The 22,988-nt window shown below is 45.3% G+C and overlaps 1 protein-coding gene across 1 annotated transcript in view; it reads left to right on the forward strand.

The window, feature by feature from the left end:
- fnip1 (folliculin interacting protein 1) overlaps window positions 1-22,988 on the forward strand; it is a 53,167-nt gene that overhangs the window by 8,475 nt on the left and 21,704 nt on the right. The window contains exons 4-7 of the mRNA XM_029701859.1: window positions 13,989-14,118; window positions 18,908-19,051; window positions 19,249-19,349; window positions 20,813-20,887. Coding sequence (XP_029557719.1) covers window positions 13,989-14,118; window positions 18,908-19,051; window positions 19,249-19,349; window positions 20,813-20,887 — 450 coding nt within the window. The remainder of the gene's footprint in view (window positions 1-13,988; window positions 14,119-18,907; window positions 19,052-19,248; window positions 19,350-20,812; window positions 20,888-22,988) is intronic.

The raw sequence follows: 22,988 nt of genomic DNA on the forward strand, positions 1-22,988 counted from the left end.
CAGCTGGGACCATTGTCACCAAGAAAACAATTGGTAACACACTACGCCGTGAAGGACTGAAATCCTGCAGCGCCCGCAAGGTCCCCCTGCTCAAGAATACATATACATGCCCGTCTGAAGTTTGCCAATGAACATCTGAATGATTCAGAGGACAACTGGGTGAAAGTGTTGTGGTCAGATGAGACCAAAATGGAGCTCTTTGGCATCAACTCGCTGTGTTTGGAGGAGGAGGAATGCTGCCTATGACCCCAAGAACACCATTTCCACCGTCAAACATGGAGGTGGAAACATTATGCTTTTGGGGTGTTTTTCTGCTAAGGGGACAGGACAACTTCACCGCATCATGACGGGGCCATGTACTGTCAAATCTTGGGTGAGAACCTCCTTCCCTCAGCCAGGGCATTGAAAATGGGTCGTGGATGGGTATTCCAGCATGACAATGACCCAAAACACACGGCCAAGGCAACAAAAGGAGTGGCTCAAGAAGAAGCACATTAAGGTCCTGGAGTGGCCTAGCCAGTCTCCAGACCTTAATCCCATAGAATATCTGTGGAGGGAGCTGAAGGTTCGAGTTGCCAAACGTCAGCCTCGAAACCTTAGTGACTTTGAGAAGATCTGCAAAGAGTAGTGGGACAAATCCCTCCTGAGATGTGTGCAAACCTGGTGGCCAACTACAAGAAACGTCTGACCTCTGTGATTGCCAACAAGGGTTTTGCCACCAAGTACTAAGTCATGTTTTGCAGAGGGGTCAAATACCTATTTCCCTCATTAAAATGCAAATAATTTTATAACATTTTTGACATGTGTTTTTCTGGATTTTTTTGTTATTCTGTTTCTCACTGTTCATATAAACCTACCATTAAAATTATTATAGACTGATCATTTCTTTGTAAGTGGGCAAAAGTACAAAATCAGCAGGGGATCAAATACTTTTTTCCCCCACTGTATATGCAACAGTTTGGGCCGCCTGGCTCGTTGCAAACTAATTTGCCAGAATTTTACATAATTATGACATAACATTGAAGGTTGTGCAATGTTACAGGAATATTTAGACTTATGGATGCCACCCGTTAGATAAAATACGGAACGGTTCCGTATTTCACTGAAAGAATAAACCTTTTGTTTTCGAAATGATAGTTTTTGGATTTGACCATATCAATGACCTAAAGCTCGTATTTCTGTGTTTATTAATATTAAGTCTATGATTTGATATTTGATAGAGCAGTCTGACTGAGCAGTGTTAGGCAGCAGCAGGCTCGTAGGCATTCATTCAAACAGCACTCTCGTGCGTTTGCCAGCAGCTCTTTGCTGTGCTTCAAGCATTGAGCTGTTTATGACTTCAAGCCTATCAACTCCCGAGATTAGGCTGGTGTAACCGATGTGAAATGGCTAGCTAGTTAGCGTGGTGCGTGCTAATAGCGTTTCAATCAGTGACGTCACTCGCTCTGAGACCTTGAAGTAGTTGTTCCCCTTGCTCTGCAAGGGCCGCGGCTTTTGTGCAGCAATGGGTAACGATGCTTCGAGGGTGGCTGTTGTCGATGTGTTCCTGGTTTGAGCCCAGGTAGGAGCGAGGAGAGGGACGGAAGCTATACTGTTACACTGGCAATACTAAAGTGCCTATAAGAACATCCAATAAGGTATATGAAATACAAATGGTATAGAGAGAAATGATCCTATAATTCCGATAATAACTACAACCTAAAACTTCTTACATGGTAATATTGAAGACTCATGTTAAAAGGAACCACCAGCTTTCATATGTTCTGAGCAAGGAACTTAAACATTAGCTTGTTTACATGGCACATATTGCACTTTTACTTTCTTCTCCATCACTTTGTTTTTGCATTGTTTAAACCAAATTGAACAGGTTTCATTATTAATTTGAGTCTAAATTGATTTTATTGATGTATTATATTAAGTTAAAATAAGTGTTCATTCAGTATTGTTGTAATTGTCATTATTACAAATAAATTAAAAAAATCTAAAACTCATCCGATTTATCGGTATCGGCTTTTTTTGGTCCTCCGATTATCGGTATCGGCGTTGAAAAATCATAATCGGTAGACCTCTAGTCTAGACCCAACTATTCTCCTGCTAACTTTCGCAGATTCTACCATTACTCTCCTGAAGTTGCCGGTAAGCTTTCTCATGCGGAATGCCAATTTCTTATTTCTACCGATCTGCGTTCCACTTATGGTTTTCATATGCACATTTTCGTGAAAGTTGCATTTATAATAACGTTATATCTCAAAATCATTGTCATGTGGTTGATCAAAATTCTATTTAAATGAAAATGATAAACCTAAAAAAATTACTTCTATTGCCAACTATGTAAAAAATAGCCTACATAAAGCCAACAAATAAAAACATTGCAGCCTGCAGGTAGAAAATATCCTGATTTTTAAAAAATAAATATCCTATAAATCACATTGGCTACACATGGCCTGTCTAAAACGAACTTGAAACATTGTATCAACTATTAACTTGGGTCTAGCCAAAGCTTGTGCTTTGCTAGCAACATTGTATAAAATATTCTGGGCCCACAGTTTCCCGAGCTCAGGACAGACACAGCTGTAGGCTATTTGCGCAAGGGATAAGAAGCAGTGCTTGACTTGGGCAGGAGCTCACCGGAGCTGAGTACCAGCACCTCAAATGTTCTACTGCTTGAGCTCCTGTTCCTTTTTAAAGTATATTAGTTCAAAAGTGTTCTGGTGCTCCTGCACCTAAATAGAAACAGTACCAGCACCCAAAATGAGTACCGGAACATATTTCAGTCCAAATCAAGCACTGATAAGAAGTAATCAGGTCTGCCTATTGATGACAGCTTTGCACACTCTTGACATTCGCTCAACCAGCTTCACGAGGTAGTCACTTGGAATGCATTTCAATTAACAGGTGTGCCTTGTTAGAAGTTAATTTGTGGAATTTCTTTCTTTGAGCCAATCAGTTATGTTGGTGGTATACAGAAGATGGCCCTATTTGGTAAAAGACCAAGTCCATATTATGTCAAGAAAAGCTGAAATAAGCAAAGAGAAATGACAGTCCATCATTACTTTAAGACATGAAGGTCAGTCAATATGGAAAGTTTCTTCAAGTGCAGTCGCAAAAACCATCAAGCGCTATGATGGAACTGGCTCTTGTGAGGACCGCAACAGGAACGAAGACCCAGAGTTACCTCTGCTGCAGAATATAAGTTCATTAGAGTTAACCGCCGTGTCTTTGTGAGATGCAGAGTAGGTAAATGGATGATCTCTGCATGTGTGGTTCCCACCATGAAGCATGGAGGAGGAAGTGTGATGGTGCTTTGCTGGTGACCCTGTTGGTGATTATTTAGAAGTCAAGGCACACTTATACAGCATGGCTACCACAGCATTCTGCAGCGATACGCCGTCCCATCAGGTTTGCATTTAGTGGGACTATCATTTGGTTTTCAACAGGACAATGACCTAGCACACCTCCAGGCTGTGTAAGAGCTATTTGACCAAGAAGGAGAGTGATGGAGTGCTGCATAAGATGACCTGGCCTCCACAATCACCCGATCTCAACCCAATTGAGATGGTTTGGGATGAGTTGGAACGCAGAGTGAAGGAAAAGCAGCCAGCAAGTGCTCAGCAAATGTGGGAACTCCTTCAAGGCTGTTGTAAAAGCATTCCAGGTGAAGCTGGTTGACAGAGTTCCAAGAGTGTGCAAAGCTGTCATCAAGGCAAAGGGTGGCTACTTTGAAGAATCTAAAATATGTTGATTTGTTTCTTTTTTAGTTACTGCATGATTCCATGTTATTTCATAGTTTTGATGTCTTCACTATTATTCTACAAATATAATAGTCTAATTAAAGAAAAACCCTTAAGTAGGTGTTGTAAAACTTTTGAGTGGTACTGTGTGTGTGTGTGTGGTCGACCAAAAGCATAACGACCAAACAATTGACCAGTCGACTAATTGGGGTCAGCCCTACTAACTTTACTAAAACAGGAGGGGAGACACTTTGTTTCAACTGCATACTGCCCCTTTAATTAAAAGACTAGCCTATTAACCTCTCTCGGGTATGTGGGACGAAATCGTCCCACCTAGTCAACAGCCAGTGGAATCGAGTGGCGCGATATTCAAAAACCTTAAAAATGCTATTACTTCAATTTCTCAAACATATGACTATTTTACACCATTTTAAAGACAAGACTCTCGTTAATCTAACCACATTGTCCGATTTCAAAAAGGCTTTACAACGAAAGCAAAACATTAGATTATGTCAGGAGAGAACCCAGCCAGAAATAATCACACACCCATTTTTCAAGCTAGCATATAATGTCACAAAAACCAAAACCACAGCTAAATGCAGCACTAACCTTTGATGATCTTCATCAGATGACACTCCTATGACATTATGTTATACAATACATGCATGTTTTGTTCAATCAAGTTCATATATCAAAAACCAGCTTTTTACATTAGCATGTGACGTTCAGAACTAGCAAACATACCGAAAACTTCCGGTGAATTTACTAAATTACTCACGATAAACGTTCACAAAAAACAATTATTTTAAGAATTATAGATACAGAACTCCTTTATGCAATCGCGGTGTCAGATTTTAAAATAGCTTTTCGGCAAAAGCACATTTTGCAATATTCTGAGTAGATGGCTCGCCATCACGGGCTAGCTAATTTGACACCCACCAAGTTTGGCGTTCACTAAACTCAGAATTACTATAAGAAAAATTGGATTACCTTTGCTGTTCTTCGTCAGAATGCACTCCCAGGACTTCTACTTCAACCACAAATGTTGTTTTGGTTCAAAATAATCCATAGTTATGTTCAAATATCCTCTGTTTTGTCCGTGCGTTCAGGTCCCTATCCGAACCGTGACGCGCGGACGCATGTCGTGACAAAAAAATTCAAAATATTCCATTACCGTACTTCGAAGCATGTCAATCGCTGTTTAAAATCAATTTTTATGCGATTTTTCTCGTAAAATAGCGATAATATTCCGACCGGGAGACGTTGTTTTCGTTCAAACACTGAAAATGTACAATGGACTCTTCACGTGCACCCGTTTCATTGTTCTCAGATCGACCACTATCCAAATGCGCTACTGTTTTTCAGCCAGGGACTGCAGAGTCATCATTCCCCGTTCTGGCGCCTTCTGAGAGCCTATGGGAGCCTTAAATGTCACGTTACAGCAGAGATCCTCTATTTTCCATATAGAGGCTATAGAAAGCCAAGAAATGGTCAGAGAGGGCACTTCCTGTATAGAATCTTCTCAGGTTTTGGCCTGCCATATGAGTTCTGTTATACTCACAGACACCATTCAAACAGTTTTAGAAACTTTAGGGTGTTTTCTATCCAAATCAAACAATTATATGCATATTCTAGTTTCTGGGCAGGAGTAATAACCAGATTAAATCGGGTACGTTTTTTATCCGGACGTGAAAATACTGCCCCCTACCCAAGAGAGGTTAATCAGCCTATTTGTGTGAGATTTAGGCTATCAAATGTACAGTTGTTTAGCCTATTAGGCCTATTTCTGGAACTCTTCCGTGCTATGTTAGTTAGCAGCACAATCAGGGTTTCTTCACAAACCACATCCAAAGCCTTTGAAAACCTGTTTTTAAGTTTACCTGCATTTTGTTTTCTTGATTTTAATCTAACTCTCTAAATTCCAACTTTGGTTTTAATACTAACTTTGCCAGAAACCCTGTTCGCTGTGTCTCAGAATTGTCAATCAGAGGTTGTGTCCCAAAGGGCACCATATTCCCTATATAGGCTTGTGCAATACTTTTGACTAGAGTCCTATTGGCCCTTGCTTTGACTGGTCTCTAAATGGATCTAAGCTAGTATGCTCAAAAAGCTTTCTGATTTTGCACGTACTGTCTGTTACTTTGCCAATTATCAATTATTATGTTACTTTTATCACAGCTAATACAGTTTTTGCATAATAGGGCCATGGTACTGGCAGTGTCCTTTTTGGTGTAGTTTTTTTTTAATGCAATTGCGGGACAAAGACGGTTTTAGTTACTGGGTAAAACAGAAAACCAGCAGGCTCCTTCGGCCCTTGTAGGGCAGGGGTTTCAAACTCATTCCATGGAAGGCCTAGTGTCTGCTGGTTTTTGTTTTTTCCTTTCAATTCAGACCTAGACAACTAGGTGAGGGGAGTTCTTTACTAATCAGTGACCTTAATTCATCAATCAAGTTCAAAGGAGGAGTGAAAACCTGCAGACACTCGTCCCTCCGTGGAATGAGTTTGACAGGAGTTAAATGCCTAGGCCAATAGGCCTATGCACAAAGATGTCGGCAAATTCATCTCTGGAGAGTCAGAAATAAATCTGATCATTCTGGATCCTATTTTGACAGGTTGCACATCAAAATTTAAATCATGCATTCCCTGGATATGTTAGCTTACTTGTTTATTCATAGGCTGTACCATCTGTTGTCTGCCTTGGCACAAAGACACTAACTGTCCCTTTACACTAACTGTCCTTAAAAAATGGTTTATCCTTAATGAGCAAAATAGTTAATCATCATTTATTCATATTACTTATCATTTATTCAGTTGTGTATATTACATTCGTTTTATTTGATGACTATTTAATTTCAAGGCATCTCATCTCATCATAGAGCTGCTGTCTGACAAAATCACTATTTTAGTAGATCTTCAAAGTAAATAAGGTACTTTTATGATCGCTGAGTGCCTACTATCAATCACTTAGATCATTTATTTTCAGGTAGAGATACCTCTTGGTCATGCATTCTTCTGTCTCTCTCCGTGTCTGCCCCACACTAACATAATGTAGCAGGCGTTAAAGAAAATCACATACCGGACAAGTAGCTGCGCAATGGATTATGTTCATTGTAGTTAATGACCATGTTTTCTGCACTAAACTATGTAGAATATTGGCCTGTTGGAAACTACAACTCCTAACTACATCGCACAGTTCGGGCTTGATCTGATTTATCTCTAGAAAAAATGGCACAATGTGCGCATTGAGCTCAGAGAAAAAAACTGAACGAAATGGAATTCAAATAATTGATTCGACATTGGTCAATTAGTTGTAAAAAAAGAGAAACTCAATAACAATTTTCAGTTCTCGCTCAGCACTATAACATAGAATAACTTTATTTTCCCCAGAGAGAATGTTAGTTTGGCAAGTCTGATAAGATTCAAAAAGCACTGGAGGTTGGTGGCACCTTAATTGGGGAGGATGGGATCATGGTGATGGCTGGAACGGAATAAGTGGAATGGTATCAACTACATCAAACACATGGCTTCCATGTTTTTGGTCCCATTTGCTCTGTTCCATAAGTTATTATGAGCCGTCCTCTCCTCTGCAGCCTCCACTGGTGTAAAGTAAACACATTACACAACATTCTTACACACACTCACGATGGAGCATGATCCACTCAGTCATAGACACACAGACCTTGGGTTTAGGATTTCCTCTGGATTCCTATCCGTTGAACAATCAGTGGTTGAACATGGTTGGCCTGGAGAAGTGGATGTGATGTCATCCACACACACTCATGGATCATGTGACTCATTAGATCATGTGAGTGTGGAATGCAGAAGTGAGTGCTCACCTGGCTGAAACCAAGGAAACACAACAGGTTGTCAGTCAGGTGTCTGTGAGCCAGCTAAGGTAGGGCCGTTGAAAGAAACGGTTTAGTAGTATCCAGTCATTCCTGTTGTCAAAGAAAGTAAACAGACGTTGATTTGAACATTTTGAAGCCCGTGTGTGTGTTTAGCATCTTCTGGCTTCTCTGGGGTTGTGAGAGAATGGAGACAGGATTCCCACTTCTTCCAGTGCCCTCTGACCCCTGCCCCAGAGAGAGGGGTTTCACATCTTGACACTCTTCAAGGGGTCACACAGACACACACACACCCGGAATGGGGTGAGTGAGGTGAAAGGCTCTTTTCCCTGACTATTTAATTTGTAGTAGGTGTCAGTGTTGTTAATGTACCACAATACTCTACCAACGAGACCAAAACAATACCACAACAAAGAAACAGGCGTATTTTCCATAGTCACATACTGGTACTTGAACTCAGCTACTGCTCTGTTCAATGTTTTTGATTTCAATATCGTTACATTTGATTTTTTTAAGACAACCATGTATTAATGAATCAATTATACAATCGTACAATCAATGTGACTTTTACCAATCTAACTACAAAACAACAATGCTAGTGGTTTATTTGAATGGAAAATCTCTTGATAAACTGGGTAAGTCAATACAGGTGGATGCATATTATTCGTTTGGAGTGTGGTGCATGCATTGAGTTATTGAGCTTGTTTCGGCTAATTTTATGGGGCAACAGATTACAAACAATCCCTTCCATTTAGGATTTATTTTATTGGCAACAGTTAGGAGAATATATAATTTTATTGTACTGATCAACATTTGCATAGAAGCAGTCTCTTCAAACTTGATCCTCTGAATCACGTGAGACATAATTGACAGAAGTACTGAACGTAAGAAATTCTAGTACCGAACAGTTGTATTCATTTTTTATAACGAAAAAGTACCATCGTTTCGGTGTACCATGCAAAACTAGTAGACTGTGTGTGTTGCCCACAGATCCAGTTACTGTGTTGGAGTGGACAATGACGAGGGGTAAGCAGGTGTACTCTCTCACCCACAAGAAAGCGTGATAATTCTATTCTAGCCAACTGTGTCCTAAAGCAGGGTTTAATTTTCAGCCCAGAGTGTTATAGTATAGCCTAGCAGGCTCGGTTCACCAGAATACTGACCTGGAAAGTACCCGCTGTGGATTCAAAAACGACCCCCACATCAGACATAGAAAAAGTGTCACAGCTTAGTTTTTGTCTTGAAAGCACCATTATGTTACAGAGGTTGATTATCTATGTCAAATCATAACATCAATGGTCTTCAGGTCGGAAAGTCAGAGCTCCAGAAAGATGCCTGAGTTTCCGACTTGGAATTCCGAGGTGGATGACCGTTAAAACATTTTTTTTCCCCAGTCGGAGCTTGTTTCCCCCCCCCCCCCGAGTTCCCAGTTGTCTTGAACGCTCGGAAGTCTGATATTTCCAAGTTCACAGTTTTGAACGACATAAGTACACATTCACACAGTGTGTGCCAATGGCCTGAGTAGCTTGTGCCAGTCCGGTGGGAGGGAGGGCTGTTTGAGGTCACAGTGAGGAGGACAGATTATTCCCTGTGAAGTCCTCCAGTGGATGGCTCTGCCGGTCTCTTTCTTCAGCTTCAGAGGGGGACAAGACGCCCGACCAGTGGGCTGTGCCTGGATGCCTTTGTCCAGCACAGTGCAAAGATCACCTGACTGTCTCATGTTGTGTGCATTTAGTTAGGTGCTATTCTTAGCCACGCTCTGGGGGAGTGTAGGGGAAAGACTGGCAGACGCACAATGATGCCCAGGTACCCAGTAATATTTACCCAGCTTGATGCTTTTTGTGTGCATAATTGTTGTTGGGTTTTTGTGATACTGTTTTAGGCTTTGACTGTGTTGGATTTGAATGTGGTTAGAATTCCTAACTGGATTGTATTTTCAGCTTCACAGAGCGCTGCAGAGTGTGTGTTGTGCTGTGATCTACTAGTTGTTCAGCTGCGTTGCAATAGATTTACACAATTGAGGGGGGGGGGGACATTACTACTAGAGGAGGCCAACGGCTTGCTGTAATTGAGCCAATGACTATCCATTTAAAACCACGTCTTGGAAGAAGTGTGTATATATATATATTATGTATTTTTCCCAGCGGTCACTGCTGCTAAATTAATATAAGGGAAACACTGGTGTAAATCTGCTGCTGTGTTATGCAATTTAATGTGGTGGAGATTTGATCTCTGACGGCTTAGAGTTGCTTCTCTATTTGTAACCAGTGTTTACCGTCTTTTAGTCAAAGGCTGTCTGTCTTCTGTCATTTTTAGGGAGTTTACTTTGGCACTGCAAGGCCCCGGCTCCTCACTCATTGCTTATTTGTAGCTCTGATTGATAGACTTGGTCTATAGGGAAATTGTTGTTGTTATTACAAAGGCTAAATAGTAGTACATTTCAAACAATCACAAACTAGGGAGAGATAGAGAAACACTTGTATGCTTTGAGAGATGGCTACTACAAGGAAATGAATATGTTGTTTATACAGTAGACCTTTTGTGTAGGCTCTTTTTATAGGCTCAGTCCTAATTGAGGTCAGTGCTGCTGTATGTAACAGTCTTGTAGTCATGTGCTGATGGTTTTATGAATGGCTCTGCTGATGTCTGACTGTCACAGGGTCTGTTTCCTTGTTTCTCTCTCTCTCTGTCTTTCTGTCCCTGGTTAAATGATACAAAGTTCATCAACTGCTCCACTTTCTTGTCTGCTGACTACGGTTCTGATAAGATAGAGGGCTGATTTGACTCAATTGAGTATCCTAGCTGCAGAAATGATTTGCAAAGCTCATTTTGAATGTTTTGTTTTTGTGGTGTGTTCTGTTTAAGCTGAATCGTATTACTCCCTAGGCTATATGAGAAGATGGCTATCATAGCAGCATGCTGAGCAGTAATAATGTGGTCTTGAAACATTGACCGGGGCTCTAGACTGGCGGGACTATCATTGGATCTCATAATGTAGGCTGTACAGTATTTACGTCACACTGCCTAAAACTGTAGGCCATAATGAGACTAGTTGAATATGAATAGCCTAATGTGTGTTGGTGACAAATCTGTTCTTCATCCGTCAGTGAATACCTCATGCATGCTTCAGAGCGGACATCATTGATGACTTAGTTGTCTGGGGAGGGAATAGGTTTCTGAACAGATGGAGCTATGGAAAACCTGGGCTGTCTCAGGGTGCGTCCCAAATCGGACCCCCCAGAGCAGAGGTCAAAAGTAGTGCACTATAAAGGGAATAGGGTGCCATTTGGGACGAAGGCAGAGTGTTTGACAAGGTAATCTGCTCTGCTCTCTACAATTGGGATGGGAGTATTCTTGGCCTGCCTTAAAATGCTGATTCTTCCCAGGGTAGGCCTCATGGACAAGGCTGGAACTCTGACGTTCTTTACTGAGTCCAAGGATGATGACTATGATGTACCATCTGCTTTCTAGCCTTAATTTCTTGAATCTTGTTTTTCGTTTACCTCCTCGATCAGTGCTGTCATTGAGTGAAGGTTTGATGATGGGCACATAGAGGGGACATTGAACCCAGATAATTGTGAGGACCCTGACACTGAATCAATTTTGAATAATATACAGCCATTATGCGTTAGGCTAATGTGATACCAATTATCAAACAATTTTGAAATTAGCATTCAGCAATGGAGAATTTGATTAAAAGTTACTTTATCAATCAATCAAATGTATTTAGAAAAAAACGTTTTACATCAGCAGATGTCACAAAGTGCTTATACAAAAACCCAGCCTAAAACCCCAGAGAGCAAGCGATGTAGGTGCGTGGTGGCTAGGAAAAACTCCCTAGAAAGGCAGGAACCTAGGAAGAAACCTAGAGTGGAACCAGGCTCTGAGGGGTGGCCAGTCCCCTTCTGGCTATGCCTGGTGGAGATTAAAACAGTACATGACCATTTAAGGCTAGATCATTCTTCAAGATGTTCAAACGCTCATAGATGACCAGCAGTGTCAAATAATAGTCACAGTGGTTATGAAGGGTGCAACAGGTCAGCACCTCAGGAGTAAATGTCAGTTGGCTTTTCATAGCCGAGCATTCAGAGGTCGAGACAGCAGGTGCGGTAGAGCGAGAGAGAGGGTCGAGACAGCAGGTGCGGTAGAGCGAGAGAGAGGGTCGAGACAGCAGGTCCGGGATAAGGTAGCAGGTCCGGTGAACAGAAACTTTATCAGCAGTAGGAGCAGGTGGACTGAGGACTGGGACAGCCAGGAGTTGTCAGGCCAGGTAGTCCTGAGGCAGGGTCTTAGGGCTCAGGTCCTCCGGGAGGGGAGAGAGAGCTGGAAGAATTAGAGGGAGCATACTTAAGATCCCACAGGACACCGGATAAGACAGGAGAACAACACCAGTTAGGACAGACAGACCCTAGCCCCCCCAGCACATAAACTATTGCAGCATAGATTCTGGGGACTGAGACGGGGGCGTTGGACTCGGGGCTTGAGAAGAACTAATCCCCCCCCCCCCCCCAAAGTGAATGGCTAACCCTTTAGGAATATTGGTAATACTCTACTGTCACCAGTGTTTGGTAAACAGCAGGTCACACAACACACACTGGTAGCCCTGACCAGTACACATCCCTGGCCCTGAGAGACCACAGTGACATAGAGAACACAAATACCCGTAGGCTGTGACTGAGCTGTTCTCACTCCCTCTCAATAGGCTACCCTTCACCCCGTCATCCCCCCACAAATTTGAACAGTAGCCTTTAAGAGGACCCCTTCTCACATCCCTCCAATAAACAGCTAGAAATAGACATATACACACTGCTTCCCATCCCTCAGAATTTATAGAAATGTTCCTCTGTCTCGTCCGTCTTTTATGGCCTTCCAAGCCAAACAGGAGGCTGGTGATGTGGTGGAGGCTGGTGGGTGGCCATAGCTGTCTCTGTTCCCCCCTGTGGTGGAGGCTGGTGGGTGGCCATAGCTGTCTCTGTTCGCCCCTGTCGTGGAGGCTGGTGGGTGGCCATAGCTGTCTCTGTTCCCCCCTGTGGTGGAGGCTGGTGATGTGGTGGAGGCTGGTGGGTGGCCATAGCTGTGTCTGTTCCCCCCTGTGGTGGAGGCTGGTGGGTGGCCATAGCTGTCTCTGCTCCCCCCTAAGGTGGAGGCTGGTGGGTTGCCATAGCTGTCTCTGTTCGCCCCTGTGGTGGAGGCTGGTGGGTGGCCATAGCTGTCTCTGTTCGCCCCTGTGGTGGAGGATGGTGGGTTGCCATAGCTGTCTCTGTTCCCCCCTGTGGTGGAGGCTGGTGATGTGGTGGAGGCTGGTGGGTGGCCATAGCTGTCTCTGCTCCCCCCTGTGGTGGAGGCTGGTGGGTTGCCATAGCTGTCTCTGTTCGCCCCTGTGGTGGAGGCTGGTGGGTGGCCATAGCTGTGTCTGTTCGCCCCTGTGGTGGAGGCTGGTGGGTGGCCATAGCTGTCTCTGTTCCCCCCTGTGGTGGAGGCTGGTGGGTGGCCATAGCTGTCTCTGTTCGCCCCTGTGGTGGAGGCTGGTGGGTGGCCATAGCTGTCTCTGTTCGCCCCTGTGGTGGAGGCTGGTGGGTTGCCATAGCTGTCTCTGTTCGCCCCTGTGGTGGAGGCTGGTGGGTGGCCATAGCTGTCTCTGTTCCCCCCTGTGGTGGAGGCTGGTGGGTGGCCATAGCTGTCTCTGTTCCCCCCTGTGGTGGAGGCTGGTGGGTTGCCATAGCTGTCTCTGTTCCCCCCTGTGGTGGAGGCTGGTGGGTTGCCATAGCTGTCTCTGTTCGCCCCTGTGGTGGAGGCTGGTGGGTGGCCATAGCTGTCTCTGTTCGCCCCTGTGGTGGAGGCTGGTGGGTGGCCATAGCTGTCTCTGTTCGCCCCTGTGGTGGAGGCTGGTGGGTTGCCATAGCTGTCTCTGTTCCCCCCTGTGGTGGAGGATGGTGGGTTGCCATAGCTGTCTCTGTTCCCCCCTGTGGTGGAGGCTGGTGGGTGGCCATAGCTGTCTCTGTTCGCCCCTGTGGTGGAGGCTGGTGGGTGGCCATAGCTGTCTCTGTTCGCCCCTGTGGTGGAGGCTGGTGATGTGGTGGAGGCTGGTGGGTGGCCATAGCTGTCTCTGCTCCCCATCAGGCAGGCGATGGTATGAGGGACGGAATGGCAGCAATGGTACGACTGTTGGCCTGGCCAAGCCCGCCGACCCAAAGGGCTGACGGATTAAAAGAGCTTTTTAGTTTGATGGCTTTTGCTACTCTGACTGTGAGGACAGGTCTGACTCGGGAATGTCTGTCTGTACATGCTGCTGATGTTTTCAGAGTCCGTTTGATAGTTTTAGTAGAAGGTCTACATTCATTGTAAGTTGTGCCAGCGTGGTCATATGCTTCATGCTTGTGTCCTCTCTCCTCCCTCACTTTCTCTCTCCAGCTGGTCATCCCCACAGCTGGACCCTAGCCAGATCAGATTGATACTGTACCAAGACTGTGAGCGACGGGGGAGAAATGTCCTCTTCGACTCCAGTTCCAAAAAGAGGAGCGCAGAGGAAGCCCCTGCCTCGGTGAGTGACGTGTGGGTGTGTATCTGACTGACTGACGAGGGGTGTTTAATGGGGCAGTACACCACAATGTGGGCTCCTCCTGTGGCTATATTAAAGAGGGCTTGACCGGTTTGAGCTGGAGCTCTGATCTCCAATACTAGTAGCCTCATCTGAGACCTGCCACTGACGTGTAAAGCATTCTCACATGACCGCAGTCTCTGTGACTGACTGCTGATTGACTCCCTCACTCACTCACTCACTCACTCACTCACTCACTCACTCACTCACTCACTCACTCACTCACACACACTTCGGCGGGTTACTTGCTGCAATCTACTGTGATGTTGACAACGCCCTTCCGCTTGACCTGTATCACCCATATGTGTCCAAATAGAATGTGTATATTTTCTTTGCCCTGTTCTAAATCCTTGTTGTACATGTTTTTATTGTTGTACATGCAATTTGTTTATTGGATACGGGCCAAAATGACCCAAGCCTGTCTATTCAACAAGTGTGTACTATGTCATTGCCAACCAATGCATTCTGCTGCATGGTTAAAGGTGAAGTCTGATCCCTAGCACATTATACTTTATTGCCTGATGATATTGTTTTTCCATAGAGAGAGGGAGGGAGCTAGAGAGGGGAGAGCAAGCCTAGAGAGAGAGGGAGGGAGCTAGAGAGGGGAGAGGGAGTGAGCTAGAGGGAGGGAGCTAGAGAGGGGAGAGCAAGCCTAGAGAGAGAGGGAGGGAGCTAGAGAGGGGAGAGCAAGCCTAGAGAGGGAGGGAGCTAGAGAGGGGAGAGGGAGTGAGCTAGAGGGAGGGAGCTAGAGAGGGGAGAGGGAGTGAGCTAGAGGGAGGGAGCTAGAGAGGGGAGAGCAAGTCTAGAGAGGGAGGGAGCTAGAGAGGGGAGAGGGAGTGAGCTAGAGGGAGGGAGCTAGAGAGGGGAGAGCAAGTCTAGAGAGGGAGGGAGCTAGAGAGGGGAGAGCAAGCCTAGAGAGGGAGGGAGCTAGAGAGGGGAGAGCAAGTCTAGAGAGGGAGGGAGCTAGAGAGGGGAGAGGGAGTGAGCTAGAGGGAGGGAGCTAGAGAGGGGAGAGCAAGTCTAGAGAGGGAGGGAGCTAGAGAGGGGAGAGCAAGCCTAGAGAGAGAGGGAGGGAGCTAGAGGGGGGAGAGGGAGTGAGCTAGAGGGAGTGAGCTAGAGGGGGGAGAGGGAGTGAGCTAGAGCAGAGAGAGAGAGAGAGAGAGAGGTAGAGCTAGAGGGAGGTAGGGAGAGGGGTAGAGCTATAGGGAGGTAGGGAGAGCGGGGTAGAGGGAGGTAGGGAGAGCGGGGTAGAGAGAGGTAGGGAGAGCGAGGTAGAGGGAGGTAGGGAGAGCGGGGTAGAGGGAGGTAGGGAGAGCGGGGTAGAGGGAGGTAGGCAGAGCGGGGTAGAGGGAGGTAGGGAGAGCGGGGTAGAGGGAGGTAGGGAGAGCGGGGTAGAGGGAGGTAGGGAGAGCGAGGTAGGGAGAGCGGGGTAGAGGGAGGTAGGGAGAGCGGGGTAGAGTGAGGTAGGGAGAGCGAGGTAGAGGGAAGGTAGGGAGAGCGAGGTAGAGGGAAGGTAGGGAGAGCAGGGTAGAGGGAGGTAGGGAGAGCGGGGTAGGGGCGGGTAGGGAGAGCGGGGTAGGGGGAGGTAGGGAGAGCAAGGTAGAGGGAGGTAGGGAGAGCGGGGTAGAGGGAGGTAGGGAGAGCGAGGTAGAGGGAAGGTAGGGAGAGCAGGGTAGAGGGAGGTAGGGAGAGCAAGGTAGAGGGAGGTAGGGAGAGCGGGGTAGGGGCGGGTAGGGAGAGCGGGGTAGAGGGAGGTAGGGAGAGCGGGGTAGAGGGAGGTAGGGAGAGCGGGGTAGAGGGAGGTAGGGAGAGCGGGGTAGAGGGAGGTAGGGAGAGCGGGGTAGAGGGAGGTAGGGAGAGCGAGGTAGAGGGAGGTAGGGAGAGCGGGCTACAGGGTGGTAGGGAGAACGTGGAAGAGGGAGTTAGGGATGGGTGCATGGTAGAGGGAGGTAGGGAGAGCGAGGTAGAGGGAGGTAGGGAGAGCGGGGTAGGGGCGGGTAGGGAGAGCAGGGTAGAGAGAGGTAGGGAGAGCGGGGTAGAGAGAGGTAGGGAGAGCGGGGTAGGGCTGGTAGGGAGAGCGGGGTAGAGGGAGGTAGTGAGGTAGTGGTTGCAGTTCCAGCTCACCAGTTCCCGAGGAAGTCCTATGACAGCCATTCACATGTTCCAGGCCTTTGTGTTCTCTATCGGGGCAGGCCAGACATTTGTTTGATGCGACCCATTACCGTAGCAAAGAAAGGCACGCAGTCCACAAAAGCATTCCAGTGCAATATAGGGTGCCGTTCTCTGGCACGTCACATGGGGGAAAGCAGATTGGAGTGTGGTTTTCATTTGTATGGATTTGTGACTAACGGATAGAACATTGTATGCTCTGACATCAATCATTTCAAGAGGTAGAGAAAGCCTGTGTAAATACTGAGTGTTGGTTGTGTTTGCTTAGAAATACGAGATAGAGGCTTGATGTTTTTTTTTTTACGTCACTAACATATTTAGTTTCTTCCAAGCTAGTGCACTCAAAACACTGTTTTGAAGCAATGTAGGCCTGTAACATAAAGCATGAACAGAACAACGTTTTAGTTGCTGTATACTCATATTTTTTAGCGGAAATGTTGTACTGTTACACTCTTGCATTCCTAGTGCATGTATGTAAGAGTACTGTGTGCCCTAAATACATAGTGCCGTCTGTGCAAAAGATATGCAACGTTAGTGTTGAAAGATCAGTAAACAGCTCATATCCTAGGACAAAGACTATATGTTATTCTTTATGTGGTAGGCGTGACTAAACACTCGTTACCTGGCGACTCACCCTGAATTTAATTCCGCTGCTCGCTACATACAGTGCATTCGGAAAGTATTCAGACCCCTTGACTTTTCCCACATTTTGTTACGTTACAGTCTTATTCTAAAATAGATGAAATACAACTTTTTCCTCAGCAATCTACACACAATACCCCATAATGACAAAGTGAAAACAGGTTGTTAGAAAGTTTTGCAAATGTATTCAGATCCGAAGACAAATACCTTATTTACATAAGTATTCCGATTCTTTGCTATGAGACTCGAAGTTGAGCTCAGGTGCATCCTGTTTCCATTGATCATCCTTGAGATGTTTCTATAACTTGATTGGAGTCCACCTGTGGTAAATTCAATTGATTGGACATAATTTGGAAAGGCACACACCTGTCTATATAAGGTCCCACAGTTGACAATGCATGTCAGAGCAAAAACCAAGCCATGAGGTCAAAGGAATTGTCCGTAGAGCTCCGAGACAGGATTGTGTCAGAGCACAGATCTTGGGAACTTAAAAATTTGCAGCATTGAAGGTCCCCAAGAACACAGTTGCCTCCATCATTCTTAAATGGAAGAAGTTTGGAACCACCAAGGCTCTTCCTAGAGATGGCCGCCCGGCCAAACTGAGCAATCAGGGGAGAAGGAACTTGGTCAGGGAGGTGACCAAGAACCCGATGGTCACTCTGACAGAATTCTAGAGTTCCTCCGTGGAGATAGGAGAACCTTCCAGAAGGACAACAATCTCTGCAGCACTCCACCAATCAGGCCTTTTTATGGTAGAGTGGCCAGACGGAAGCCAATCTTCGGTAAAAAGGCACATGACAGCCCTCTTGGAGTTTGCCAAAAGGCACCTAAAGACTCTCAGACTATGAGAAACAAGATTATCTGGTCTGAGGAAACCTGGCACCATCCCGACTGTGAAGCATGGTTGTGGCAGCATCATGCTGTGGGGATGTTTTTCAGCGGCAGGGACTGGGAGACTAGTCAGGATCGAGGGAAAGATGAACGGAGCAAAGTACAGAGATCCTTGATGAAAACCTGCTCCAGAGCGCCCAGGACCTCAGACTGGGATGAAGGGTCACCTTCCAACGAGACAACAACCCTAAGCACACAGCCAAGACAATGCTGGAGTGACTTCGGGACAAGTCTCTGAATGTCCTTGAGTGGCCCAGTCAGAGCCAGGACTTGAACCTGATCTAACATCTCTGGAGAGACCTGAAAATAGCTGTGCAGCGATGCTCGCCATCCAACCTGACAGAGCTTGAGAGCTTCTGCAGAGAAGAATGGGAGAAACTCCCTTAATACAGTTGTGCCAAGCTTGCAGCGTCATACCCAAGAAGACTCAATGCTGTAATTGCTGCCAAAAGTGCTTCAACAAAGTACTGAGTAAAGGGTCTGAATACTTATGTCAACGTGATATTTCCATTTATTATTTTATAAGTTAGCAACATTTTCTAAAAACCTGTTTTTTCTTTGTCATTATGGGGTAGTGTATAGATTTGATAAAAATGTCATCCATTTTAGAATAAGACTAACTTACCAAAATGTGGAAAAGTCACGCGTGTCCAAATACTTTCCGAATGCACTGTACATTCAGTCTGAAACTGCCATCCTAGAAGTCAAAATGATGAGCGTTGTATACAAAACAAATGAATCAACGGTTGGATCGTCTCTAACCAATCAAAGTTGATAACACCATCATGTAGGCCGGGACCAATCAGAATGGTCAGAATGTGTTCGCGTTCTAGAACTCCTCGGGGAGTGAGGCAAATCCAGACTCATCGTGGAGAAGAAACGTCACTTTTGCCGCAGCGATGTAAATGGGTAGCCAGTCAAAAACACTCGTACCAACAATCCAAATATTGAAACTAGAGAAACTCCTATGCTAGAACCAGGGCCTTATTCTACATATGTGAGTGTGTTATTTGTGTGGTTTTCCCCACAGCAGAAGATGTGCAGTAGCGAGGCCCAGGTGAAGAGGAATGGGAAGTGCTGCTTGCTGAGGCCTACAGGGGGCAGCTCCAACTCTCTGGACAGTTCCTGTGCCGCCGAGGCCCGGGAAACCAGGGAACAAGGGCTGCGCTTCCAGGTGAGAACATACTGTGTGATAGAGGGTGCACTTGACCCAAAGCCTGTTTTCAGAATGGGAAGTTCCATTGATAGGAGATGAGCTCTCTAGTACATCTCTATGGGTGAGAACAGTCCCTATATCATGATCAAACGACCCTCAAACCCTATCTCTGTTCTCCACCTCCTTTTCCTCTCTCCTCCTCTCCTGTCTCTCAGGGGTTGCGGTGTTCCTCTGATGCCAACATGTTGGGGGAGATGATGTTTGGTTCGGTGGCCATGAGCTACAAGGGCTCCACACTCAAGATCCACCAGATACGGTGAGATCCAGGGAACAAGAGGGGGAGTGAAGTCAGTTAGGCAGTCTGTTAGGATTTCCATTAGCCACTAATAGACGTTTTTTGGGGGCAAAAATAATATGAAAAGCCGATTTTTTTTAAATAAAATTGGCGCTGACCAATTGTCCAGGAGAAGAAAAAAATGATCCCATTGCAAAATAATGCATTTTAGCCTGTTGGTTGATTGAAATAGCAGGCGATGTAGCGCGAGAGCTGTTGCTACAGCTCATCAAACAGCTGTTTGTTGCTGCTGGAGTGAAACGTGTGCTTTTTATAAGCACAATCATTGCACAACAATAATAAAATGCAATCACATGTTAAAAACAATGGTCACAATTAAAAATAGCTTTTGTTTATATTTCTCAACTGGTAATTGAATTGTGCTTCCGATTCACCGTTCAAGTGCATAAGCAATGTAGGCAGGCTTCAGCGAGTCATACACCACTTTGCAATGAGCTGGAGGCAGTATGCATTTTGAAAACGTGTACTTAATTGTTTGAAACCTGAACATTTTACTACATATTATGTCTTAAAAGTAGCCTAGCCAAAATCCAACCAAACGTGTAGGCAATTATTTTATAAAGACTTCCATATGCCATTGAAACCCTAAATGCATTGTCCAGTAACCAAAGGCACACATCTAGTCATTATCAACCCATGCTAGTTGTTGCATCTTTAATTCTCCCCTCTTTCTAAATTTCAAATTGATATTTTCATCTGTTTCATGAAACCGCTCACATGTGCAGTGTGCTTTTGACAAGTGTTTTCCCGCTAATTGCATTATGGAACAAACATTCTGAATTGTAAGTTAAACGATCTGATCTGTTGCATGAGCCTCATTGCTTTCTGATGTTTTTTAGGATGTAGCCTAGTCCTACTGGTTGTATGAATCTGGGATCTATCGTCCCACAACTGTCCCAAAGTCTGTTTGGATAGGCTTTTTCTTTCTCGCACAGAACGACAAGGTGACCAATAGAATAGGTCAACTTTTCTACTATCGGGGAAAGTAGATTGACATAGGCTAGTGAATTAGCTGTTTGTTACTCGTCTTGTTGGCTGAGGAAAATACTGTTGCATCCTCGAATTGAATGTTCTGTTAAGATAATTACCAATTAATAATAATTATTAGCTGATAGATAATTAGCTAAATCTGATTTCTGTCATCCTGAGCACCGTGGGTGGACGCCCTAATCAGTTTATGTACCCAATGCATATGGGCCCGGGACATTTCTTCAATGTCCGGTAAAATTATAATGCTGCGGGTCAAATGTCCAGCGTCACATTTTCCTAACGGAAACCCTACAGTCTGTCCCACACAGCACTTTGAAGCAGAGATCAGAGAAATGTACACACATATACATAACACACATCAGGAGCACCAAGTCATCGTGCCTTTGTTCTCTCCTCATCCCCCCGCTTTTTCTCCCCTCCTTGTCTGTCCACAGGTCACCCCCTCAGCTGATGCTGAGTAAAGTGTTTACAGCCCGAACAGGGAGTAGTGTCTATGGCAGCCTTAACACGTAAGCCCTTCTACGATGCGATCTCTCTCGCTTTCTCCTTTCTAAACCTGCTATTTCTCTTTCTCCTATATACAGTGCATTCAGAAAGTATTCAGACACCTTGACTTTTTCCACATGTAGATACCTTAAAGCATTATTCTAAAATTAATTGAATTGTTTTTTTCCCCCCCTTATCAATCTACGCACAATACCCCATAATGATAAAGCAAAAACAGGTTTTTAAACAACAGAAATTCACATTTACATAAGTATTCAGACCCTTTACTCAGTACTTTGTTGAAGCACTTTTGGCAGCGATTACAGCCTCGAGTCTTCTTGGGTATGATGCTACAAGCTTGGCACACCAGTATTTGGGGAGTTTCTCCCATTCTTCTCTACAGAGCCTCTCAAGCTCTGTCAGGTCAGATGGGGAGCGTCGCTGCACAGCTATTTTCAGGTCTCTCCAGAGATGTTCGATCGGGTTCAATTCCGGGCTCTGGCTGGGCCACTCAAGGACTTTCAGAGACTTGTCCCGAAGCCACTCCTGCGTTGTCTTGGCTGTGTGATTATGGTCAATGTCCTGTTGGAAGTTACACGTTCGTCCCAGTCTGAGGTCCTGAGCGCTCTGAAGCAGGTTTTCATCAAGGGTCTCTGTACTTCCATTCATCTTTCCCTCGATCTTGACTAGTCTCCCAGTCCCTGCCGCTGAAAAACATCCCCACAGCATGATGCTGCCACCACCATGCTTCACCTTTGGGATGGTGCCAGGTTTCCTCCAGATGTGACACTTGACATTCAGGACAAAGAGTTCAATCTTTGTTAAATCAGACCAAAGAGTCATGTTTCTCGTCTAAAAATCATTTAGGTTCCTTTTGGCAAACTCCAACCGGGCTGTCATGTGCCTTTTCCTGAGGAGTGGTTTCCGACTGGCTACTCTACCATAACGGCCTGATTGGTGGAGTGCTGCAGAGATGGTTGTCCTTGTGGAAGGTTCTCCCATCTCCACAGAGGAACTCTAGAGCCCTGTCAGAGTGACCATCGGGTTCTTGTTCACCTCCCTGACCAAGGCCCTTCTCTCCCGATTGCTCAGTTTGGCCGGGCGGCCAGCTCTAGGAAGAGACTTGGTGGTTCCAAACGTCTTCCGTTTAAGAATGATGGAAGGCTACTGTGTTCTTGGGGACCTTGAATGCTACAGACATTTTTTGGTAACCTTCCCCAGATCTGTGCCTTGACACAATCCTGCCTCAGAGCTCTACGGACAATTCCTTTGACCTCATGGCTTGGTTTTTGCTCTGACATGCACTGTCAACTGTGGGACCTTATATAAACAGGTGTGTGCCTTTCCAAATCATGTCCAATCAATTGAATTTACCACAGGTGGACTCCAATCAAGTTGTAGAAACATCTCAAGGATGATCAATGGAAACAGGATGCACCTGAGCTCAATTTCGAGTCTCACAGCAAAGGTCTGAATACTTACGTAAATAAGGTATTTCTGTTTTTTATTTTTAATGTGTAAAAATGTCAGCTGTTTTCGCTTTGTCATAATGGGGTATTGTGTGTAGATGGAGGAGGGAAACAATTATTTTATCCCTTTTAGTATCAGTCTGTAACGTAACAAAATTTGGAAAAAGTCAAGGGGTCTCTCTCTTTTCTAAACCTGCTCTCGCTCTCCTTTCTAAACCTGCTCTCGCTCTCCTTTTTAAACCTGCTCTCGCTCTCCTTTCTAAACCTGCTCTCTCTCTCCTTTCTAAACCTGCTCTCGCTCTCCTTTCTAAACCTGCTCTCGCTCTCCTTTCTAAACCTGCTCTCGCTCTCCTTTCTAAACCTGCTCTCTCTCTCCTTTCTAAACCTGCTCTCGCTCTCCTTTCTAAACCTGCTCTCGCTCTCCTTTCTAAACCTGCTCTCGCTCTCCTTTCTAAACCTGCTCTCGCTCTCCTTTCTAAACCTGCTCTCGCTCTCCTTCTAAACCTGCTCTCGCTCTCCTTTCTAAACCTGCTCTCGCTCTCCTTTCTAAACCTGCTCTCGCTCTCCTTTCTAAACCTGCTCTCGCTCTCCTTTCTAAACCTGCTCTCTCTCTCCTTTCTAAACCTGCTCTCTCTCTCCTTTCTAAACCTGCTCT

Source organism: Salmo trutta, chromosome 19, assembly GCF_901001165.1.
Source record: "Salmo trutta chromosome 19, fSalTru1.1, whole genome shotgun sequence".
Lineage (NCBI taxonomy): Eukaryota > Metazoa > Chordata > Actinopteri > Salmoniformes > Salmonidae > Salmo > Salmo trutta.